The sequence below is a fragment of the Vipera berus genome (genome assembly GCF_964194415.1).
Source record: "Vipera berus genome assembly, chromosome: 17".
Taxonomy (NCBI): Eukaryota; Metazoa; Chordata; class Lepidosauria; order Squamata; family Viperidae; genus Vipera; species Vipera berus.
The window spans coordinates 5,397,164-5,421,669 of NC_138220.1; the positions used below are offsets into that span (position 1 = coordinate 5,397,164).

The 24,506-nt window shown below is 60.6% G+C and overlaps 1 protein-coding gene across 1 annotated transcript in view; it reads right to left on the reverse strand.

Annotated features, from left to right (window-relative positions):
* Positions 1–24,506, reverse strand: part of HSPG2 (heparan sulfate proteoglycan 2) — a gene marked incomplete at its 3' end in the record, with an annotated part of 36,524 nt that extends 12,018 nt beyond the window's left edge. Inside the window, exons 1-12 of the mRNA XM_081341283.1 lie at positions 24,190–24,506; positions 8,408–8,543; positions 8,230–8,301; positions 6,735–6,845; positions 4,231–4,340; positions 3,854–3,912; positions 3,518–3,678; positions 1,639–1,764; positions 1,419–1,544; positions 845–1,081; positions 623–742; positions 214–345 (exon numbers count right to left, since the gene is read on the reverse strand). Of these exons, the coding sequence (XP_081197409.1) occupies positions 214–345; positions 623–742; positions 845–1,081; positions 1,419–1,544; positions 1,639–1,764; positions 3,518–3,678; positions 3,854–3,912; positions 4,231–4,340; positions 6,735–6,845; positions 8,230–8,301; positions 8,408–8,543; positions 24,190–24,243 (1,444 nt within the window). The 5' untranslated portion in view covers positions 24,244–24,506. The remainder of the gene's footprint in view (positions 1–213; positions 346–622; positions 743–844; positions 1,082–1,418; positions 1,545–1,638; positions 1,765–3,517; positions 3,679–3,853; positions 3,913–4,230; positions 4,341–6,734; positions 6,846–8,229; positions 8,302–8,407; positions 8,544–24,189) is intronic.

Consider the following 24,506-nt stretch of genomic DNA (forward strand, 5'->3'; position numbering starts at 1 on the left):
GTGGAGCGTGAACGATTTCCAAAGGCGCCAGGGGAGGTGAATAGAGAGAGAGGGGGGGGGCGGCCTAGCAATACTTCCAAGCCTCCAGCTCATTTGGGAGAAGAAGCTGCCGCTTTGGGGGCATCCTGGGGGTGGAACCCAAAGAAGCCGGGCACTCCCTTCAGCCTCCACCCCGCCATCCCCGCCTGGGCCCGCCGGCAGCCTCGCACTCACTGCAGCCAATCTCGTCCGAGCGGTCCTGGCAGTCGGCCTCGTCATCGCATTGGTAACTGGCCGGGATGCAGGTGTGGCTGGAGAGGCAGACAAACTGGTCGGGGCCACAGGTGTCTCCGGGGGCCTTGGTGGCTGCATGGAGGAAGAAAAGGGGGGGGGGAGGAGGACTCAACATTCTCTGCACCAGGAGCCTTTACCAGCTGCTGTTCCGGGATGGCTCCGGGAGTCCCGCAAGGCCCTCACTTCAGGACCAAATCTTTCCCAAACCAAGACCCGGTTTGTGATTTCCTAGTTTTCGGAAATTCGCCACGTGAACCCAGCCCCGGTGGTTTTGCAGAAGGGGTCTCCCCCCACAGTCACAACCCCCGCCCCACCCCACCCCCCACCCCGCCGAGCTCTTGGTCCTCACGGCAGTCCAGCTCGTCAGAGCCGTCGGCGCAGTCATTGTCCCCGTCGCAGCGCCAAAGCGTGAGAGCGCAGTGCCCGTTCCGGCATCGGAACTCATTGGGTTCGCAGGGTGAGGGAGTGCCTTGGGGGGGGGCGACAAAAGGAGAGTTACCGTTGCGGTTCTCTCTCTCTCTTCCTTCAGCTGGGCGCGCGCAGCCCACTTGTAGCCCCCCCCGGGACTCACCGCAGTTCTGTTCATCACTGCCATCCGGGCAGTCCCGCTCGCCATCACACAGGTAGTCCCGGCGGATGCATTGCCCATTGAAGCACATGGTCTCGTCTTTCCGGCAGGAGTGGAACCCGGGGCCAAGTGCGGGCTTGGAGACTGGTGCCCGGCGGGTGGTGATGGGGGACGTGGTGGCAGGGAGCCGGGCGGTGCTGGGTGACGGGGAGGAGACGGGCCCCGAAGGCCTCTCAAGTTCTGCCGGAGCAGAGAAGAGGGATGGGTCAAGAGGCGCGTGGGAAAAGGACAGCTCTGCCCCCTCAGCCTGTCCCCGGATACAAAAGGAAAGCCCAAGTAGGCAGAGTGGAAGGTGTGGTGAGACTCCGTTCACGCAACCACTCCGTTCCACAAACCGCAGCCGCTTGGCTTCACCCACTTGGAAACCCAAACCCTTCGTGTCCTTTGGAAGCAGCCGCATCCAAAGACAAACGTCCCCCGCCTCCCTCGCAGGAGAGGTTTGGTAAAGGCAAAAATCACAGGGGGCTCTCAGGAAGACGTACGGAGGACCCCACCGCCCTCCAGAAAAACCCCTCACCACAGCCATCCTCGTCAGAAGCGTCTCCGCAGTCGGGGTGTCCGTCGCAGCGCGACGCTTGGGGTACACATTCGCCGCTGTCGCAGGCAAACTCCCGAGGGGCACACTCGGGGGGTTCGGGCTCCTCTGCGGGGAGGAGAGACAAACACAACTCAGCCGCACCTTGCGGGTTAAGGCGACCAGGAGCCCAAGGCTGCCCACGGGCCCCCCAAATGCCCACCGCAGTCCAGCTCGTCTGACATGTCGCGGCAATCCGGCCGCCGGTCGCAGAAGAATTCGCTGGGGATGCACTCGCCGCTCAGGCAGGAAAACTCCTCCGCTGTGCAAGGCCGGATCTCTGGGGTGACTGAAGGAGAGGTGGGGGTGGGTGGGTTAGGAGGCGGCTGCAGCTGGGCCGGGGAGGGTGACGAGAAGAGAAACGGAGAGACCCTAAAGTCCAGAACGCCTTTCCTGTCTCTTTGCGAAGCCCTCTGGGCACCTTGCCGCCCTGAAGGCAGAGTCTTTCCTTTCCCACTGAGCAAAATAAGCAATTATGCGGGCAGGACTGATCTTGGGCATCTGTACCCTGCCACGACCCTTGGGATATCCCAGGGGTAGGCAACCTTGGCTCTTTTATGACTTGTGGACTTCAACTCCCAGAATTCCTGAGCCAGCCATGCTGAGGGGAGAGTTTCCAAGCTGAGCCATGCTGGCTCAGGAATTCTGGGAGTTGAAGTCCACGAGTCATGAAGGGGGCCAAAGTTTCCCCCATGCTGGCTGAGGAATTCTGGGAGTTGAAGTCCACCCATCTTCAAGTTGCCGAGTTTGACTGTTCTAGGACAGGGGTAGGCAACCTCGGCTCTTTTATGACTCGTGGACTACAACTCCCAGAATTCCTGAGCCAGCCACGCTGAGAGGAAAGGGAGAGGTTTCCAAGCAGAGCCATGCTGGCTCAGGAATTCCGGGAGTTGAAGTCCACGAGTCATAAAAAGAGCCAAGGTTGCCTACCCCTGGGATATACAAACAGGAAGCAGGTTTTCTGATTTGAAAGCTCTCTTGCCAAAGATCTTTTCTGGAACTGGGTGTGCAAATAATAATAATAATAATAATTTTATTTATATACCGCCCTTCTCCCGAAGGACTCAGGGCGGTGAAATGAGATCCCATGTGCCGCTCCCGCCACGGTGTGACTGCACCCAAGCCCTCCGGCTAAACACCGCCCCCGCCTCCCCCCCACAAACCAGGCTGCCAACCCCTTGCCTCGCTCGTCAAGCGCACACAAACATCACAGCACACAGCGAGAGTCTAGAAGCACAAGGCAAGTTCGGGAAGTGGTCCTTTTCCGGCTTCCCGATTTTGCTCAGCAAGACACACAACAACACGCCAGCAAGAGAAGTGTGTCGGGGGGGGGAGGGGAGGCAGTGCCTCCTGGACTCCTAGCTATGTGCTAGAGCTGCATAGCAGTGCCCGGCCGCCCTTCCCACGGAGTCCCAGCTGGGAAGCTCCGTCCAGAGGAGCTGGGAATGAGAAGCGCTCGTATCAAAGGCCAAGATCCACATGCTCCACACTCGCAGGCAGGCAGCGCAAGGAGGGGTGCAAGGAGGCCTGGAAATGCTTTGGGGAGGGAGGGAGGGAGGGAGGGAGGGATAGGTATGCAGGATGAAGGGGGTGGGTGGACCCCCAGCTCCAGACAGAATCTGGGCAGAGAAGGACAAAAGGCCAGCCTTCTCCTCCTCCTCCTCTTCCTCCCCCTCGTCCTCCTCCTCGTCTCTGGGGCCGAGCGCCCTGCAGCTGCTGAAATCGGAGCCCCCCTCAGGGGACAAGTGTCTTCCCTGCCAAGACTCGCTTCCGGCAAAGATGCCGGGGAGGCCAAGGGCACGCAGAGAGAAAAAGGGAAAGGCCGTGTCTGGGCAGCCAAGTCGGTGGGACTCCGCGCGCAGGCCTCCGTGCGCCTCTCCGGCCCCTGGCTTACCTGGTGGCGCTTCGGAGATGGGGGGAGGCGGGGTTTGGGCTGAAAGCAAACCCAGAGTTAGCGGCGTGGGGAAGGGGGGTGCCCACTCCCTCCCGGTCACCTGCCCGCGCTGCCCTCCCCTCCAGGTAAAGTCAGCGGGCAGCGTCACCTGCTCCCAGGCGCCGGAACTGGAATCCCTTCCGGGAGGTGCGGTAGGAGGCGATGGAGCCGCTGGCCACCACAGAGAAGAGCACCTCGCGGATCTGCCCCTCGTCCGCGTTCCCCTCGGATCCCACATCCAGCTCCACAAAGACGTAGCCATCGACCTCCCTGTGGAGCGAGGAGAGAAACCGGTGCGCGCTTTTTTTTTCTCCCCACGGGTTGCCCCAAACGGGTCCTGCCCCGGCTGTGTTGGCAAACCTGCGGCTTCGGCCTGCGGCTTCCGAAGAGGGACGCGGGTTCAAATTCTGCCCCAAAGCCTCTCTCCGCCCACCCGGATACTCACTTGATAAAAACCACGCTGACCGACTGCTCACCGGGGATCTTGATGTATTCAGATTCCAGCTAAGAGAAAGGGAGAGATTGGAAGGGGGGGGGGAGAAACGGTTCAGACAATTTGGGGGGGGCAGCTCTCTAACCCACCCACCCGTTGGCTTCTGGACTTACGACCTCTGCTTTGGGCAGAGGAGGAAGAGGGGATCTCTCTCCCAGTGATCTGTGGGGATCTCACGGTCAGGGAGACCAGCCCTGAGGAACTTTAAATCCACCATCTTTACAGAACCCCAGTGGATGTCCACAAGGAAAGCAGGGGTGACTTCTGCTCCAGAGAGGAGGACAGATGGGGAGAGGGGACCCCGGGGGGGGGAGGAGGGGGGCCCTCACCGTATCCACCACCGCTTCGGACACCTCCTGGAAGGCCTCCGAGTTGACATCTTCCAGGCGGTGGCTGTACGCGAAGGAATGGGTGAAGTTCACCTGGGCCCGGAAGTAGACTGCGAAGGAAAGGGACCAGGTGAGGAAGGCCTGGTCGCCCTCTGCAGCTGTGCAAGCTTTGCAAGCGTGCTGAGCAAGCCCTTCACACAACCCTCTTGGCTAGATCCCTGCCTACATGGCCGTAGCCCAAAGGGGGCCCTGCCCTGAAGCCCACGGTGCCGAGCAGATGTTTGGGCAGGATGAACGGGGCCCCCGTCCCTCCGCTCCTGGAGGGGAAAGTCTGGAGGACGCCCAGACTCGCCGGGCGCTTGTCCCACAGACCCTTTCCTCCTCGGGGACAGCGGGGGGGGGGGGGTAGGTGAGCCAGGCACAGGAGGGGCTGAGGTCTCCCACCCCCGGTTTTCACAGCCTGCCGAGAGGCCCAGCCAGCCGCAGATTCCAGACCCAGCTGCAAAGCTGGACGGCCAGTAGCCGGGGCCAAACTCAGCTCCAGGGACGGGGTGGGAGAAGGTCCCCCCCCCAGGCCGGCTTGCGTCAGGTGCTGGCGTCCGTTGTCTCGGACCAGGAAAGCGACCACAGCCGCCGGTGTCCTCCAGTGCTCCCCGTTACAAAGAGTCTGTGGTCAGGTACTGATCTACCCCCCCCACCCCCCGTTTCAAGAGGGAGAGGCGTGAAGCCACGGAAGGAGGAGACCGGTGGGGACAGACGGGGAAGAGCTGCAGAAGGACCACCTGGCTGGCTGCAGGGGCCCTGCCCGTGCCCAGATCCAGGACGGGAAAGAGAGCCAGCCGTTCCCGGTTCAAGCCGGGTGAAAAACTCCAGGCCACTCTCGGTCCCCCGCCCACCCGCACATTCTGAGATTCCAGGGTGCCCACCCGTCTCAAGGACCGAGGGTGGGGGGGGCTGTTGTTCATCCTTCACTCATAATAGCCCCATTCAGAGCTGGGCTGCCTACGGTGGTGCCCCCGTGACTTGGCCCAGCCGCTCCAGGGCCCCACCCACCTGCGGAGTCACCCTGAAAGAATGTGCCTTGCCCTTGCCTTCCAAGGCAGCGGCGGTGGGGATGGGGGGGGGCTTTTGCTGTTTCCTGCGGGCAAGTTGTCCCACAGCCGCCAGTGGGGAATGTGCCAGGCCTGCCCTGCGCCCTGCCTCTTTCCTGCCACACACACCTCTGCAGCCGGTAGCTTTCGGAAGGAGGGCAACACTTCCCTTACCCGCCTGCAGAGTGCGGCGTCTGAGACCAGGAAAAAGGCCGGGAACGTCCTTTGGGGCTCAGGGGAAACGGGGCTCCCCTGACTCCGCCGTTTTGGGGTGAGGGAGCTATGGGGCTTCCCCTGCCAGGGGGAAGTGGTGTGGGGGAGCACATCTGGACTAGCAGATGTGAAAGAGGGGGGGAGGAGAGATGGAAATCTCAGCCACCAGCCCAGGAGAGAAGCCACAGGGTTGCAAAAGAGAAGCTGTGAGTCAGCCAGCGCAACATGTGGGCGGGGGGGGGGGGGTGGAAGGGTACGGCCCCCAGGTCCAGAGGTGGGGAGGGAAAACTAGGAAGGCTGGCTTACCCTCCCTCCCTCCCCACATCGGTCCTTCTGCAGGGGGGGGGCACAAAGGAGCACTGGAGCTTTGCCTCCTTTTAAGGCGGTGGGGAGCTGCTTGCAGCTGCGAAGGAGAACAATGCAGAAAGGGCTCCGGGCTGAGTCAGCTTCCCCCTGGCCACGTTCAAAGGCCCTGGACCTTGCAGGGGGGGTGGGGGTGGGGGGGTGCAGCAAAAAAATACCAAGTCCTGGATCACGGGGACCTCAAGCCCACAGCCCCTTCCTTCTGCCCCAGAGAAGTCGCTTTGGGACTGAGCCAGCCGGCCACGAGTTCTTCCCTGCGTCCCTTACTCCCCAGCCTCAGCCGGAAGAATAGGTCAGTAGCGAGACCCCCGTCCACACCGGGGCTGGCCGATCAAATCCCAACTGAGTCCTCATCGCAGGCAAAGCTGAAAACGTACTGGCTTTGGGGGAGGGGGGGGGAAGAGCAGGACAGGGGGTCAGCTCCTGACTTTCCTGGCTGCTCGGCCAAGGGGGGGTTGGAGGCGGGTAGCCTACCTCCGTTCATTCCGCCGGGACCTGAAGACCTGGCTCTTCGAGCTCTCTGGCCCAGGCTGAGAATATTTTTAATTTTAATTTTAACTGGGTTTTAATTTTCTCAGGGTTCTATTTAATCTCTTTTAATTTGTTTTAACGTTTGTATTGACTGTTTTTTAAATGCCCTGAGTCCCTCGGGAAAGGGCGGTATATAAATCTAAATAAAATAAAATAAAAAAAATAAATCTCTCTCCCGGCAAGGCCTGACCCCCGTCCCGTCCAGCAGGCGAGGGGTCTCGCTGCTCTCCCAGCCTGGAACCGATTTCCTCCACCAACTCCTCGTCCTGGGGGATCCTCTAGCCCGAGAGAGGACCGGCCACTTACTGAGCGGAGACTCATCGTCCGGCTCGGGGGCGGCCAGGCGGGCAGGCGCAGGAGGGCCCGCAGGAGAAGGAAGAGGAGAAGGAGGAGGAGGAGCAGGAGGAGATGAGAAGTCTGCAGAGAAGAGAAAGGAGAGAAAGAAGAAAGGAGAGGCGAAAGAAAGAAAGATCTGGAGATCCAGCTGAAGGTGCAAGGACAAACGGCAAGCCCACCTCGCGGGGACCTTGGCCCTGACCAGCCACCCCACTGCAGGACCTCTCCTGAGGCCCTCTCACCGAGGCCCACCGCGCCCAAGAAAGCCCAGAGCGGAAGCCCTTCGTCCTCCCTCCCACCTTGGGAAGCTCCCCGGCTTTTCCCAGGAAGCCGAAGCCACAGCCATCTGCTGGTAGCCCCGGCTTCGAGGCTTGACCCAGCGACGGACGCGTGGGGAGAATGGCTAGACCGAGGCTGGGGGAAAAAAGAGGCACGTTCCCCCAGGTCGGGTGCGAGCGCGCTCTCTTCACACACCCACACATCAGCGGGGCCGGGCTGTCCAGGCCCAGCTACATCTGGCCAACGGCTGCGCCAGCTGTCGCCGAAAAAAACAAGACAGCCATAGGGGCCTGGCCCCGCTTTCTGGAACAGGGGATGTCCGAAGTAAGCAAGGCCAGAGTTTGCTGCTTCCCAGGGGCAAAGCAATAAACAAACACGCACGCACGCACACACACACACCACACATCTGTCGGGCTTGAATCCACTGGTAAAGAGCATCGGGGAATGAAAACCGGGGGGGGGGGAGGAGGGAGGACTAGAGGGGAGGGCAGCAGAAAGAGCGGGGTTCAAGAGAGGACAAGGGACGCCCGAAAAGGGCTGCCTCGCCCAGCCAGCTGCCGCTTTCGACGCAAGGGGAGCTGCGGACCCGAGGCTCCTCGGAGGAAAACCCCGGGGCTGGGCACCCCTCGCCCTCCGAGTGGGCCTGAAGGCAAACGTGGCTGGTTCGCTATTTCCCAGCACAGGGCAGGCCTCAAAAGAGCGAAAAAACATCTCTTCCCCCCTCGTTCCTTGTGAGAAGGGAGGGAGGAAGGGAAGCCATCTGCTAAAACGCTCCGAGAACGGGGCAGCATCGGCCCCAGAGACACCACCCCCCGTCCAGACAGATCCGCCCCGCCGCCTTTCCCATCCACGCCCCCGGATGATGAGCCTGCTCCGTGCGCTGGCGGGTGCTGCCGGAGATTCTTGCACGTGGAGGCAGCTTGGCCTCGGCTCCTGGGAAGATCCGAAGCCGGGCCCGGATGCTCCCAGCATCTTCTGCAGCTCCGTAGGCCGCCAGCATGGCTCCCAGAAACTCGGGAGCGGGTGCAAGGGGGTCTCGTCCGGGACCAGAGGCCTTTGCCAAGGGATCGCCCTGCCCTGAAGAGCTGGGGAGGCACTTGGTGGGACCACGTGGGCACCCCTCGGGTCTCACCAGCCCTCCTTCGGGCGAGTTCTCTGACCGCCGGCCCGGCCCGCGCTCGCTCACCTGTGGAGAAGAGATCCTGGGGGGACTCGACCGAGACGATCCCGCTGCCGTTCTCTCCGCTGCCGTTCTCATCTGCAACAACCAGGAGATCAGTGGGGGGGGGCAGGAGAGCCAAAAGGGGGGGGGCACTGAAGAGGCTTCTCTGAAGCCCTCCGGGCCCCTCCGCTCCCTGGCTCACCTCCGGACGGGCCCCCAGCCATGAGATCCTCATCGTCAAAAGTGCTATCGTAACCCTTCCGCAGCCAGTGGGTGATCTCCGATTCCGTGTCCTCCGGGAACGTGGCCTCGTCCAGTCGGCTGGAGGCCTGAGCCACCTGCAGGAGAGAGGAGGAGGGTTTGTGTGTGTGTGTGTGTGGTGGTGGTGGGGGGAAAGATTGTCTCGCAGCCCAGGATCGCCTCCTGCCCACAGCCCCCCCACCAGGCAGCTCCGGCCTCCTCCTGGCCCCCCCTCCCCGATGCCCGAATCCTGGCATAAGCCGCTCGCAAGATGCCGAGCAGAGAGTAATTCTCCTTTCCTTCCCCTGCAAGGCTGGGTGCCATGCAGGGAAAACGCCCCCCCCCGCCCTCCCCGGGCCTGGAGAAACAGCATCAAAGGGATTGGGGCCACTTCACCGCCTTCAGATGCGCCCAAGCTGGCAGGCTACAAAAGGGGCGCGCGAGAGACCCATTGAGAGCGGAAGGCAAGGGTCCTCAAGGCGCTCTGGGGCGGAAGGGCGGAAGCTGTGATTCCCTAAGGACGGGCCTTGAGGGCTCTCGGGTGTGGGGAGGAATGAAGGAATGCCAGCCCAGCCCAGCCCTCCTTCATCCCAGCACCAAGAGAGGCATGGCGGGAAGCAGGCGGCGCGGATTCTCGGCCGACCGGAAAACCCGAAGAGGATGCTCTGAAGGGAATTTTCCCCTCGCCCCGGAAGCAAAAGGTGGGCCTCGGAGAAGGGGTGCCCAGGGCCAGCTTGGCACTGCTACCAAACTGGGGCTCCCCTGCTTGCAGACCTGCAGTTCAGCTGTTGGCTGACTGGCACCGCCGCGGATGCAGGAAAGGCTATTCCCACCCCCGCCGCAATGGCGGAAAGAAGCCCAGGGCTGCCTGGTTAGGTTCACCGATGCTTGAGGAAGCGACCAAGGAGTCCTATGCACCGTGTGTGTGTGTGTGTGTCTTTCTGGGAAGGAGAGACGCCAGCCTTGGCCCACGACGCCAGCACTGGCAGACGGGTTACCCCGCGGGTACTGTTCATAGTTCACAACGCAATGCAAGAAGCCCAGGCCGCCCGTTCGCCACCCCTGGCAAGAAAGCTCGGCCTGGCCTGGTCCCTCCCCTCCTGCCTTGCAGCCGCTCCCAGCCGTGCCCGAGGATGCCAGCGATGCCAGCGGAGGGGAAGCCGCAGGGCACCCCTGAAGCAAGAACGGTTTGTGTGTGTGTGTGTGTGTGTGTGTGTGTGTGCAGCAAGCTCACGCTGCCCACGACAGGACCCGACCTTTCTTGCGCGGGAAGGCGCTCTGAGCTGGCAACCAGGGCCTCCGGTTAGGCCAAGACTTGCCCTGGCAAGGTGGTGGTGGGGGGTTTCCACCTGCCCCTTCTCAAATCGGTGCCGCCTCGGTGTGTGTGTGTGTGTGTGTGTGTGTGTGTGACGGGAGCTGTTAAAACACACACACTTGAGCAGGTGACCTTCGCCAGAAGCTCCAGAGGTTGGAAGGATGTGCCGAATGACCGGGGTTACACATACAAACCCCCTCCACACACACACACACACACACACACACACACAAAGGCAGCCGCACTGTGTCTGTCTGCCTGGGCTTCTCTCTGCTGGTGGGGCACAGGATTGAGGGTTGAGGGAAGTCTCCCGTTAGCCAGCAGATCCAGGAAAAAGTGCACGTTGCCCCCTCCATCCCAGCCTTTAGCCCCCCTGAATGGGGGTGGGGGGCTTGCCCCCTCCCCGGGCACCCAGCACCCCTCTCTGGAGAGCAGGAGGGGAAAAGGAGGGGGCTCTCTGGGCACAGAGATTCAACTTCCCTGCCTGCTGCTTGAGGGTAAGGAAGCCGATAGTCGTGATCCAGAGTTGGGGGGCGTTTAAGAGATACCTGGGCCCTCCAGCTCCACCGGTCCCCTCTCCTCAAGGGGACTCAGGTGAGGCAAAGCAGCCGGTCCCGCCGCCGCGGCAAAGGGCTGCCCGGGGCTCCAGACCAAGGGCAGGAATTCGTCAAAGCAGCAATTTTCCTGTGCAAACACGGGCCGGCCGCATTACTGCAGGCTGACCGGGCCGGGGACAAAGGACTGAGCTGCCGGCATAAAAAAGAGATTTAACCGGACAGGGATGGCCCTTTGTGAAAGGAAGAGGGGAAGTAGGAGACCGGGGTGTGTGTGTGTGAGAGAAACCGTGGGGCCTGGGAAGGCCGGCAGGGGCAGCGTGCCAACCTGCCCGGCCGTCTGCCTTGGGACTCCCGGACGCTTTGAAGCTGGACAGCTAGTGGCCTCGGCCAAGCCGGGAGAGCTGGCACAAGGTACCGCCCGCTGGATGAGGGGTGGAAGAAAACGCCATGCCCAACCAAGAGAGCAGAGGGTGCCCAGCGCTGCCCAAAAAGCTCTTGGGTGCAGAGGGGGCTCTGGTGATCTCAGAAATCGCACCATGCACACACACACACACACACACACACACACACACACACACACACACACAGCACCAACCATGCAAATTCCATCATGGAAAGGGGCCTAGTGCACAGGATGGCAGAGGCCATGTGTGTGTGTGTGTGTGTGTGTGTGTGTGTGTGTGTGTGTGTGTGTAGGGGTGAGCCCACAGATTTGGACCTCAGCCTCTGCCCGGGTGGAGCCGAGGAAGACACCCGGCCTTCAACGCTGCTGGACTGGGCGCTGACCGCTCTGAGGGCACCAGAGCTGGACTGGGCAGGCCTTCAACACCCCCGAGAGGTTTCTGAGCCCCTCTCAAGCCTTGTGTGTGTGTGTGTGTGTGTGTGTGTGTGTGTGTGTGTGTGTGTGTGTAGGGGTGAGCCCACAGATTTGGACCTCAGCCTCTGCCCGGGTGGAGCGCTGACTGCTCTGAGGGCACCAGAGCTGGACTGGGCAGGCCTTCAACTCCCCTAAGAGGTTTCTGAGCCCCTCTCAAGCCAGGTGTGTGTGTGTGTGTGTGTGCGTGCTTCGAAGGTGTCTTGGGGTCTCTGCCCCCCCTCGCCCCCAAACAAACACAGGCAAGGCCCTTCTTCCGTTGCAAAGACCCTTCCACTCCTCAGCCAGCCTTGCTCTTCCAGCTACCTGCTTCCAGCCCCCACTGCACACCCCCAAAAAAAAAATCAAGGAAGGGAAGCTAAACTAGAGGCTGGCCAAAATCCCCCTCCCCTAAAAAAATCCGGGCTGCAGCTAGAAGCCCAGTTTGCCCATAATCCTGGCTGGCTACGGAAACGGACACTGGATCCCGTTCTGGGATTGGTTACCCCCCCCCGCCCGCCTCTGGATCCCCAGCCAGGCCTGGCCGGAAAGAAAACAGCCCCCCCCGCCCCGTCCCTCTCTTCTCCTTCCCCCCCCCCCAAATGACCAGTTGCACCTGTCACCAGAGCCTGGGCTGGATTGAAAACAGGGTCTATTTCAGACAAAGCCTTCCGTCGTGCGACAAGACCCAACAGCCCAGGAAAAAATAGACCTCTGGATCACGATGGGGTGGGGGGTGGGCGGGGGGGGGGGGGGCAGGGGGGGTGGTGGAAGCAAAAGGGAGAGCTGATCTTCCTTCTCCTTGCGCCGCCCCAGAGATGCCCAGCTGCTCCCTTGGGGACGGAGAGGCGAGCTGCCAATCAAGGCCTCAGCCGCTCACGCCGAGAAGGCTGGCATGGGCACCGGCAAAGCCTCCCAGCCATCCAGAGGACACAGGGGAGTGGTGGTGGTCAGTGCAGCAGCCTTGCCCGTCCGCTGGATCCCAGCTGGGTGGACGCAGCCAACCCCACAAGGGAGGGGTGTGTGTGTGTGTGTGTGTGTGTAAAAGAAACTCGTTCTTACGGTGGGGGGGATTTTAATTTTAATTTAATTTTAATTTATTAATATTTCTATACCGCCCTTCTCCCGAAGGACTCAGGGCAGTGTACAGGGCAAGAATAAAATACAAAATTACAAAAGTTAAAAGTAATTAAATAAATGCCCGTTAAAAGAACAATCAATACATAATAAAAAACCCCAATAAAATAATAATAAAACCCCCCCCATCCCCCCTCAGGCCAAGGCACCCCCGTTTTCTGAGTTGCCCCGAATACGCTGAATCGTAAAACCGACCCGACGACGGGAACCTTCGGCAAGCTGCACAAGTTGTGCGAATGCAGCCACTTGGCTTCGCTTGACCTGCAGATCTGGGGGGGGGGAGAGGCAGCGATGCCCCCTTTCCTGCCCCCCCTCCCGGCCTTCAACCCGGCCGGCTCCTCCCCGCCCATCCTGCCTAGCGCCTGGCGCAGCTTCCAGGATGCCCGGACCTCAGTGGCCAGCACCCACGGCGGCCTTCCTGAGTCTGGCTGGATGTTCCCGCCCTGGGAGAGCCCCCCCCCCACGTGAAGAAGAGGGCGCGCCGTCCCCTTTTTGGCACCGGGTGCAAAGGGAGGAGCGCGGCGGAGGCAACTGCCGGAGGGCAGAAGCAGCAGTTGGCAAGGCAGGGAAGCAGGTAAGGGACTGCTCCCTGCCACGGCTGGCAGGGGAACATCTGGGCACGGGGACGAGCGCACGCACGCACGCACGCCACTCTTCCTGGCGCTTCTGGCCCCCCCCCTTCCTGCAGGAGCTGATCCCGCTGGGGAGCTGCCCTGTGCCCCCCCACACACACACCCAAAAAAGGGCTGGAGGTGTTTTTTTTTCCCCTCCGCTGCTCTCGCCCTGGCGGGATTTGATGCCGGAGCAGTTAGTCCAGACGTTTCAGGCTTACAAATCCCATCGTCCTCGCTGTGTCGGGCACAGCGGAAGCCTCCCCTCTCCGCGGCTCGTTTTTACGCCCCTTTTCCCACCCCCCGTGCTTAGGAAAATGGAAGCTGCATTGCCTTCCCCCCCCACCACCCCAAACAATGACCATCTCTTCCCGCAACATCAGGGCGCTATTTAAAGACCGAGGCCTTGACCGGTTTCCTGAAATTGTCCCGGGAGGGGAGAAACTTTGCACAAACACGTCCAGCCTCTTGAAAGCTCACAGTTCCTTCCTCCCCTCCCCCCCCAAACAGTCTCCCCCGCCAGCCTTCCCTTCCTGCTCCCAAATGTGTCCCAAAGGAGAATGTCCAGCTTTGGCCGTGAGAAGGTCAAAAGGCTCCGCGGGTGACCGTTGCAGGGATGGCCCTTGGAGGGGGTGGGGTGGGATAAGCAGGGCCTTTTTGGAGGTGGCCCCTGCAAGGTGCTTTTAAACAAGCAAGGCAGAGAAGCCAGACCCCGTTGGGGGGGTCATCCGTTGGGACAAAGGCGTCATCTCTATAAATAACTCCGGGCAGCAGACGTAACTGATTACTCCTCTCTCTATTTGCTTCACAACGGCCTTGTTAGGTGGGCTGCACTGAGTCAGAGAGAAGGACTGGCCCAAAGTCGCCCAGCTGGCTTTCACGCCTGAGGCGGAACTAGAACTCTCCGTCTCCTGGTGACAGGCCCAAAGTCACCTCGTGAGCTTTCATGCCTAAGGCGGGACTAGAACTTGCCATTTCACAGTTATTGGCCCAAAGTCACCCTGCCGGCTATCGCGACGAAGGCACACTAGAACTCTCAGTCGCCTGGCGATTGGCGCATAGTCGCCCAGCTGGCTTTCATGCCTAAGGCGGGACTAGAACTTGCCATTTCACAGTTATTGGCCCAAAGTCACCCTGCCGGCTATCGCGACGAAGGCACACTAGAACTCTCAGTCGCCTGGCGATTGGCGCATAGTCGCCCAGCTGGCTTTCATGCCTAAGGCGGGACTAGAACTCGCCATTTCACAGTTACTGGCCCAAAGTCACCCTGCCGGCTATCGTGACGAAGGCACACTAGAACTCTCCGTCGCCTGGCGATTGGCCCAAAGTCGCCCAGCGGGCTTTCATGCCTAAGGCGGGACTAGAACTCGCCATTTCACAGTTACTGGCCCAAAGTCACCCTGCCGGCTATCGCGACAAAGGCACACTAGAACTCTCCGTCGCCTGGCGATTGGCCCAAAGTCGCCCAGCGGGCTCTCACGCCTAAGGCGGGACTAGAACTCACCACCTCCTAGTGATTGGCCCAAAGTCACCCAGCCGGCTTTCATGCGTAAAGCGGGACTAGAACTCACCGTCTCCTGGTTTCTGGCCTGGTGCCTTCACCACTAGACCAAATTAGCTCTGGGGGAGGGGCACTTTTTCATTCTGCTGCCTGACTCCAGCTCCTCTTTGTGACTGCAAGTCCTGCCCCATTTTTTTTCTCCTCCCGGCTGCCAGGTTTCCGCCCCCCCGCCCCCCCAGATGCTGAACTGCTCTGCAGGCTTCCTGCCCCCCCCCAGAAAGCCCCTGCCAACAGAGAGCTCCGGGGCCCGAAGGCCAGGCGCTTCCTTCTCGGACCTTTCCAAGGGACTCGGTACAGGAAGGGGAGGAAAGGAGTGCCCCCCCCCGTGGCACCATCCATCTTCCTCCGCTCGGCCCTTTAATCAAGGAGGAAGACCCCTCCTTCCCCAAAGCCCCCCAAATCCTGTGCCAGGAGGGGAGAGGAAGGAAGGGGTGGCATGGAGCCTCCGGGAGGAAGGACACCCCCATTCAGCCAACCCTGCCGGGAAACCCACGGGGCTTCGGATCAGAGTTCAGGAGAGCGCAAGTTTCTAGTCCTCAAGGTTCCAAACCCTGGCACTCCCAACCACCGTTACAAGTGCAGGCAGAGGCCTAGCTTAGCCGAGGAGACTTGACATCATGAGAAAGAAAGGGGGTGGGTAAGTGGGGGGGGGGAAAGGAGGAATTTAATTCAACAAAACTGCAATAGGGAAGAGAAGGCAGCGGGGGGGGGGGCACCGTTCCTTGCCACACACGAGCAATCGCCTATTCCGGATTGCACTGCTGCGCGTGGGCTTTGAACGGGGCCTTTTCATCCCTGCTGCCTCTCTGGGGGGGGGGTGTCCCAGGCCCCCTGCCCCCTCATTCCCCCCACCCCACCCCAAAAAAAGGGGAAGAGAGAGGGAGGAAAGGGAGGGAGGGAAAGAGAGAATGAGAACAAGAAAGTGAAAGAGTGAAAGAGAGAGGGAGGGAGAGATCGAGAGAATGAGAGATAGGGAGAGAGAATGGGAAAAAGAAAGAGAGGGAGGGAGAGAGAGAGAGAGAAAGTGAGAGAGAGGGAGGGAGAGAAAGAATGAGAAAGAAAGAAAGAAAGAAAGAAAGAAAGAAAGAAAGAAAGAAAGAAAGAAAGAAAGAAAGAAAGAAAGAAAAAGAGGGAGGTAGAGAGAAAGAAAGTGAAAGAGAGAGAGGGAGGGAGGGAGGGAGAATAAGAATGTGTGTGAGGGAGGGAGGGAAAGAATGAGAAAGAAAGAAAGAGAGAGAGAGAGAGAAAAAACAGTGAAAGAGAGGGAGGGAGGGAGAATAAGGATGTGAGAGAGAGGGAGGGAGAGAAAGAATGAGAAAGAAAGAAAGAGAATGAGAAAGAAAAAGAGAGAGAGAGAGAGAGAGAGAGAGAGAGAGAGAGAGAGAGAGAGAGAAGGGGGGAGAGAGAGAGGGAGAGAATATCACCCCTTGGAACCCTAGCCCTCTAATTATCGGCCTCCCAAAAGTCAGATTCCCGTCGGTCCCTTTTGGCCTCCAAAAGAGATCCCTTCGCTTCCAGGGCAGAGACGGGAGAACTCCAAAGGTTGCAGGGACAAACAGAAAAGGACGGGTGGGGGTCTTCCTCCCCCCCCAGCCCCCACTGAAACCGGCTCCCTTCCTGGTCTCCACCCTACCCCCCCCCTGCCGCCCAGGGCCTCAGGCCCAGGCAGAAACAGCAGCCAGGCGCGCCCCCCCCTTTCAATCTGAGCCCCTTCCTCCCCACGGCCCCGGTGCTTCCCACACTGCCCGGTCACTCTTTCCATGGGGAGGATTTTCCATGGGGAGGATTCTGTTATCGCTTCCCACAGGCTGCGAATAATCCTCTCTTCCCGCCGCCCCCTCCCCGCATTTCCAAAGGGAGGAAACAGAGCTTGTGGGGAGGGGGGGGCGCAAAGGAGGAGGTGGGGCTCTCTGCTGCAGGAAGGACGGGACGGGTCCGGGATGGGTCAGACCACGATGGGACGGCTATCCCTCCGAGCGCTTCCAGCCCCTTTGAGCTACGGAAAGATCACCGTTGCCCCCCCTCCTATGCCCCCCTTCCCATGCCCCCCCTCGAGAAGGCCAGCAGCGGGCAGGGCCTGGCAAACGGGGCAATGAGGAGGAGAAACTCAAGAAGTGCCCCAGGACTGCTGGGACACCAGAATGCAGCTCAGGGACTCTGGGAGCTGTGCCCCCCCCAAAAAAAGTAGGGCAGTTGAAGCTGTCCAGCGAGGTGGGGAGCTGACCCCGACAATCCAGGACTTCATCCGGAGGAGCCAGCCACCGCCCTCCTTCCAGCAAGGAAAGGCAGCCAACCAACCGATCCGTCATTTTTATTTATACAGCCTCGGGCGTATAAATACATTTCTTTAGAAATCCACAAAGCAGCCGGGCGCGGGCACCGGTCAGAAGGTGTCGCTTTTCCAGGGCCCCCAAAAATACACCCGGGGCAGCCGAGGCGGCGGCGGCAGCGCGCCCGTCTGAGCCAAGATCCTTCCCCGTGCCCTCGTGCCAACCAAGGCAGTCCTCGCCCGCTGGGGCAAGCGAGGAGGCTCCGATGCCCGCCGGGAACGAAAAACCTGAGCCGGCTTTGCCGCTGCTGAGGCTCGTACCCTGTGCCCAGCCGAAACCTCTGGAGGGCAGCCGGAGGGGTCCTTCCGCCCGCGAGACCCTCAAAGCCACCTCTGGGGACTGGCACCTACCCCTCCCCAACCCCGGCATAGCCTCTGCAGAAACGGAAAGGGAGGCACCGGGATGGCAAAGGCCGGTCACCAAGCAGGATATCTCTAGCCCAGAGGCTCTAGTTACCTTGCCCTAATTCAGGGGTCCTCACACTTGGCCCCTTGGAGGACTTGGGGACTTCGACTCCCAGAATTCCTCAGCCGGGGCACGCGTGCCTGCCTGAGGGATTCTGGGAGTTGTAGTCCAGGAGTCCTCCAAGGGGCCATGTTCGAGGAGCCCTGGCTTATATGGTCCGTGCTGGCTGAGGAATTCTGGGAGCTGAAGTCCAAGGGCCACGTTTGAAGACCCCTGAGTCGGAAGGGACACCTTGGAGGTCATCTAGCCCAACCCCCCCAGCTCATGCAGGAGAGTCTATACCAAACTTAGTCCTTTTACGACTTAAGGCCCGCTGGCTGAGGAATTCTGGGAGCTGAAGTCCACGAGTCATCCAAGGGCCACGTTTGAGCTAGAACATAAAGAGTTGGAAGGGACACCTTGGAGGTCATCTAGCCCAACCCCCCCAGCTCAAGCAGGTGAGTCTATACCAGGGGGTCTTCAAACTTAGTCCTTTTACGACTTAAGGTACGCTGGCTGAGGAATTCTGGGAGATGAAGTCCACGAGTCATCCAAAGGGCCACGTTTGAAGACCCCTGAGCTAGAACATAAAGAGTTGGAAGGGACACCTTGGAGGTCATCTAGCCCAACCCCCCCCCCCGGCTCAAGCAGGTGAGTCTATACCAGGGGGTCTTCAAACTTAGTCCTTTTACGACTTAAGGCACGCTGGCCGAGGAATTCTGGGAGCTGAAGTCCACGAGTCATCCAAGGGCCACGTTTGAAGACCCCTGCCCTAGTTCTTCTGTGGGTCTCCACCCTCTGCCCTCTTGCCGATTTTTTCCCCAGCCTAGGACAGAAGCGCCTTTTCCGACTCCAGAGTGGTGGGGGTGGGGGTGGGGTGGCTGGCATTTCTCTCCATCTCGCTGAGCCGCCTTGGGGCTGGAAACGGGGTGGGGTGGGAAGAGGCTGGCCCTCATTGTTTTTTTTTCACTTCCTTCACATCATAAAAGGAAGGTGTGTGTGTGGGGGACTTCCCTGCAGGACTGTTTCGGCTGCGTCTGGAAAACAGCTGGACTTCTGCAGCCAACGGGCGGTCCAGGTGGGGCCGAAATCAGGGGTCAGGGAGGGAGAAGCCGTCTCGGCAACAAGCGGGGCGAACAACGTCTCGGCAACGTGGGGCAAGGCTCTGGGACAAACCCCCCACCACCGCTTTTGCCCTTGGCTTGGCTTGAGCCTCCCCGTGGGAGCAACGGCCCAGGCCAGGCACGGCCGGGGTTTTAGGGCACCTTGGCAAGGGCGGAAGATATGGGATGGAGGCCCGCTTCCCCACCGGGTTTGGACGGGGCCCTTCCCAGCCCCAAGAGAGACGGGGCAGCCTCCGTGGGGCAGGGAGACTATGATGAATACTAGCTTAGCTATTTCCGGCCTGCTAGGGCTACAGGAGGCGAGGTCAGGAAGCTGTTTCCGGCCTGGCGGTACCAACCCCGGGTTCCCCCTGGTCTGGCAGGGAAGCCGGGTTCAAGCGAGGCGAGGGCCCCGAGGCCCGAGGGAGTGGCCCCCACGCCGCCGAGGGGAAATGGCGGTGGGGAGATGCCAACAGCCCAACCGTGTCCATCTCTTCTCCAGTCTCCTTCCTGGGCAAATGTCCAAGGCTACAAGTTCAGCCCGGAGGGGGCCAGGCAGAATCTGGCACTCGGCAGCAGCTGGGCAAGATGCCCACCAGCCCCAGTCGCAACCCGTCTGCCCAGTTGAGGGAGGGTGGGAGGGAGGGGAAACACAGCGGGCCGGCCTTGCAGGGACAGAACCCAAAAGCCAGTTGCAGGGGGGTGATTGGTGGCTAGCGAAAGGGGCTTGCTGGCCGTTTACGGGGAGCGCAAGGGAGTCAAGGCGTGCGCTGCCAGGCCTCCCTTCAACCCAGGGCAGACGGGCGACTGAAAACGCACGCCCCCCCCCCAAAAGGGGAGACAGCTCTCTGCACCTCCAACTTCCAGGCGTTTCCTTCAGGCATTCAGATGCCAGGAATGTACACACCAAACCAAATAGGTGAGAAGGTTTAAGCTGACCCCAAGAAGAGGGCGAAGGAAGAGGTAGGCCTCTGGGGGAAGATGATGCACCCCAATTTCTGATCTGGTAGTGCACAAACACTCTCTGAAACACACTGGGGGGGAGGGGGAGAGAAAGAGAGAAGGAGAGAGAGAGAAGGAGGAAGGGAGAGAGAATGAGAGAGAGAGAAAGGGAAGGAGAGAGGGAGAGAGAAAGAAAGAGAAGGAGAGAGAAAAAGGGAGAGGGAGGGAGGGAAAGAGAATGGGGGAGGAAAGAGAGAGAGGGAGGGAGGGGGAGAAAAAGAGAAAGAGAGGGAGGAAGGGGGAGAGAAAAAGAGGGAGGGAGAAAGAGAGAGGGAGAGAGGGAGGGGGAGAGAGAGGGAAAGAGGGAAGGAAAGAGACAGAGAGAGAATGAGAAAGAGAAAGAGAGGGAGAAAGAGAGAGGGAGAGAGAGAGGGAGAAAGAGAGAGGGAAGGTAAAAGAGAATGAGAAAGAGGGGAACGGAGAAAGAGAGAGAGAGGGGGGGAAGGAAAGAGAGAGAGAGAATGAGAAAGAGAAAGAGAGGTACAGAGAAAGAGAGAGAGAGGGAAGGTAAAAGAGAATGAGAAAGAGGGGAAGGGAGAAAGAGAGAGAGAGGGAGAGGGGGAAGGAAAGAGAGAGAGAGAATGAGAAAGAGAGGTACAGAGAAAGAGAGAGAGGGAAGGTAAAAGAGAATGAGAAAGAGAGGGGAAGGGAGAAAAAGAGAAAGAGAGAGAGAGAGAGGGAGAGGGGGAAGGAAAGAGAGAGAGAATGAGAAAGAGAGGTACAGAGAAAGAGAGAGAGAGAGAGAGGGAAGGTAAAAGAGAATGAGAAAGAGAGAGGGGAAGGGAGAAAAAGAGAAAGAGAGAGAGAGAGAGGGAGAGGGGGAAGGAAAGAGAGAGAGAATGAGAAAGAGAGGTACAGAGAAAGAGAGAGAGAGGGAAGGTAAAAGAGAATGAGAAAGAGAGAGGGGAAGGGAGAAAGAGAGAGAGAGAGAGAGAGAGGGAGAGGCGGAAGGAAAGAGAGAGAGAGAATGAGAGGTACAGAGAAAGAGAGAGAGAGGGGGAAGGTAAAAGAAAATGAGAAAGAGAGGGGAAGGGAGAAAGAGAGAGAGAGAGAGAGAGAGGGAGGGAGAGAGAGAGAGAGAGAGAAGTTAATTGCAAGGGAAGACACAGCGTTTGGGAAAAAAAACCAGTGCCCGGAGGGAGGGGGCAGTTAAAACATTCCCAGCCCAGGGTGGCGCTGGGGGCACGGGTGGTCTGAAATACGAGTCCAAGGCACACAGAAGGGCTCCTTAAGTCACTTAACTACCTTTTAATTGCTAACACGTGAGCCTTCAAGGATTTGGGGAGGGGGGACAGCTCTGCCCCAGGAAGGCCATGCCCGCTTCCGGGAAGCTCCGCAGGCAGAAAGCAGGCCTGCCCGATCGGTGGTGCCCACCCCCCATACACACACACACACACTGTGCCCCAGCCGCCAGCTCCGTCACCTTGACCCTCAGACCGGCTCTGAACAGAGTTTCCCCACCCACCCCGCCGTCAAGTTTATTCTCTGCTGGAGCTTCTGGTCCAAAAGCAGCGACATTCCTCTCCCTGCCCAAATTATCCTTCTGAGCCGACTCCAAAATAGCAGCCGACGGCCGCAGGCACAGGGAGAGATGATGGGGGTGGGGATGGAGGGACGGGGGGGGGGAGGAAGAAGGGGGAAAGGAAGAGATTTCCCCCCACCCACCCACCCCCATATCAGCAGGAAAAAGAAGGCATCTTCCGAGAATTCCCAGCAGCCCAGCCCCGAAAGGGCTTTTGACCGCCCCACGGGACAAGCGGGCCGCTTTGGGGGCCAGTTCTAAAACTGCCTCATTTCAAACCCACCGGGACTGGCCGGCGATCCGGCGGGGCACCGGTCCAACTCCTCTGGAAACTGGGGGACGGTGTGTGTGTGGGGGGGTTTGGTCAACGGCAAGGCAACACCCCTGGAAGACGCATCAGCCGGTGGGAAGGATCCACAGGTGTGGGCCAAAGGCCAGGCCCCACCCTTTGCAGGGCAGAAAGCCACTCAAAGTGGGGCGGATTCCCCGGTCCCCGAGCCAGGCCGAAGCAGCCTCGCTTGCCAGCCATGCCTGTGGGCAGGGGTCGGCAACCTCGGCTCTTTTATGACTCGTGGACTTCAACTCCCAGAATTCCTGAGCCAGCATAGCTGGCTCAGGAATTCTGGGAGTTGAAGTCCACGAGTCATAAAAGAGCCGAGGTTGCCGACCCCTGCCTGTGGGGAAGCTCCTCCGGCCCCATGGCATCACTGGCACGGCGGCTGCCTTGCCGCCGCCGAGGTCCCACCCCCTCCAACCTGCTTATCAGGCATTCCTCCCGTGCTCTTTGCCCTCTTTGCAGCCAGCGGGGAGGTGGGGGGGGGTTGGTTGGCAGAGCAAAAGGCCTCCCCAACTTAACCCCTTGCATGGAAACCACACACCCAGGGAGAGGAGGGGAAGGCGGGCACGTTTGGCCTGCAGCCTCCGCCCAAAGGAACTTGCTCCCTGGGGGAAAAGGCCGTCCGGAAGAGGGTCCCGCCTCGGAGACCCGGCTCCCAGCACCCCGAAGCTCTCCTGGGTTCCAGAGAAGGAACCCACGGGGACCCCTGTCCCGAGAACTGGGTCTACCTGCAGAGTGCTTAGGAGGGAAAGGGGGGGGTGCAGGTCATCGGGGAGGGGGGGGGCGGGGCGGCAAAGCATCCCATCCCAGGTGGGGTGCTTGACAGGTAGAGCAGCGGAAGCAGGTGTAAATGCCCCTGGCGTGCTTCTCCAGACTCACAGGGGGTTCCCACCCTCTCACTTCCTCGCCCCCACGGGGAGTCCTCAAAGCCAGAGACCCGAGGAAGGGATGAAGGTTGCCAAACGGAACCAGGACCACACAAAGGCCTTGTGCGGAGAAACCCGCAGCCCACAACTGGTCAGAGGACGAGTTCGCCTTTTTTTTTTTTTGCCCGCCCAGGAGAGGGTGGCTCAAAATGCTCTACGACCAAACTTGCCCCAAGGCTAACTCTTCCTTTCCCAAACACACACACACACACACACCTGGCCAGGAGACGCAAGACTGCTCAGGGACCCCTCCTCAAACGTGACGGGCCAGAAACCAGCCTCTTTATTTCGCAAACTACTCCCCAAGAAAATCAAAGCAGAACAGACAAGTTCTTCTAACACAGCCTTGGCGATCTGCAAACTGCACCTTAAGACAAAAACGCGGTCCAAAATAGTGTGTTAAACCGATCAATTTGCCCCCCTCCCCGATTGAGCAACATGGAAAAGTCATCTACCGGTTGAATGGCTTTCCCAAATAAGCTCATCTTCTGGATCAACACAATACACACACACACACACACAGAGAGAGAGTCAAAGACTAACAGGGTTTTGAGATGAAACAACCGTCCAAGGACAGACTGGACTGGGGAAAAAAACTCGTTTTTCTCCCACCCAAGCAAGCAGGGGAGACCCACCCGGCATTACGACGCGCACTGGGGCAGGCAGGCGCCGTGTGGCGCCTCTGGCTGCTGATGCCATCTTTCCCTGCCTTCCCAAATGCCCAGAATAGAAGGTGGCATGGACCATCTGGAGAACAGGGCCAAGCAAGGCCGTGCCCAGGCAGCAAGCTGGGCACGGGGGGGGGGGGGGAAACCCAGCCCCTTGCCATCCATCCGCTGGTCAAACGGAGCCGGTCTTTGCCTCTGCTTGCCCTGGGCTGCCCTAGAGCCCACCCTGTCCTGCTCAAAGACTGCAGCAAGCGACTGCCGGACCCTCGGCCCCATCCTCCTGGACCCTCGGCCCCATCCTCCTGAACCCTTGGCCCCATCCTCCTGGACCCTCGGCCCCATCCTCCTGGACCCTCGGCCCCATCCTCCTGAACCCTCGGCCCCATCCTCCTGGACCCTCGTCCCCATCCTCCTGAACCCACGGCCCCATCCTCCTGAACCCTCGTCCCCATCCTCCTGAACCCTCGTCCCCATCCTCCTGAACCCTCGTCCCCATCCTCCTGAACCCTCGTCCCCATCCTCCTGGACCCTCGTCCCCATCCTCCTGAACCCTCGGCCCCATCCTCCTGAACCCACGGCCCCATCCGCCTGAACCCTCGTCCCCATCCTCCTGAACCCTCGTCCCCATCCTCCTGGACCCTCGGCCCCATCCTCCCGGACCCTCGGCCCCATCCTCCTTGAACCCTCGGCCAGGCTGCAGCCCACCAGGCTGCAACGAGGCAGGCAGGCAGGCAGGCCCATCAGGAACGCGCCCTTAAGACCGGCCATCCAGGGAGGGGCCGGGAGGCCGTGGGATCGACGACCCACCCGCCCCCACCCCCGCCAAAAAAGCCAGGCACAAGGGAGCCCATTGTTCGCCGGACGGCCGAGGAGCCGCCCGGACGGGTGGAAGGAAGGAGGCTGCCCACCTAGGAGCAGAGACGGACGGGCGGGCGGGAAGGCACCCGACGGCGGGTCTGGCCCGGCGAGCGGAGGAGCTGCCGGGAAGAGCAGGGACCGAGGAGAGCGCCCCAAAGCCTACGGACACGGCTTTCCCCTGCGGAAAGCAGCGCAAGGAGAAAGCCGGAGCGGCGCCGGTAAGTGCCCGGGCTCTCTCCGTCTCCTCCAGCGGCGATGCCCGGAGTCCCCGAGACGTGGCGAGGAAGGCCCGGCGCGCTTGAGTTCGAATCCGGGGCGCGCTTGAGTTCGAATCCGGAGCGCGCTTTGAGTTCGAGTCCGGGGCGAGCAGCCCAGCGCCACGCAGGGAAGCCGCGTTTCAAGTTAGAGCCCCCCCGCCGTCCTCCCTTCCTCACCCCCCACCCCAGCCCAACCCGGCCCGCCTTTGCCCCTAAGCGCGACCCCCGGGAACCCCCCCGCCCCCCAGCCCTGCCCCGCTTACGCTCAGCACCGCCGCGGCGCAGACGGCCGCCACCAGCGCCCGGCCGCCGAGCATCGCGGCTGCCCCGAGGCCCGAGTCCGTCCCGCGAAGCCTTCGCCGCCTCTGCCGTCCGCTGCCCCGCTTGCTGCTGCTGCTGCTGCTGCTCCGCGCGGCGAAAGGGCGAGCCCGCGCCAGCTCCAGCTCAACTTTTTTTCTTCTTTTTTTTTTGCAAAGCCCCCCCCCGCCGCCGGGACTTTTTTTCGCCCCGCCCCGGCCGGCTGGAGCCCCGGCAAACCCGGCCTGGATTCTCCGGCGGACGGGCGCGGGAGAAAGCGGCG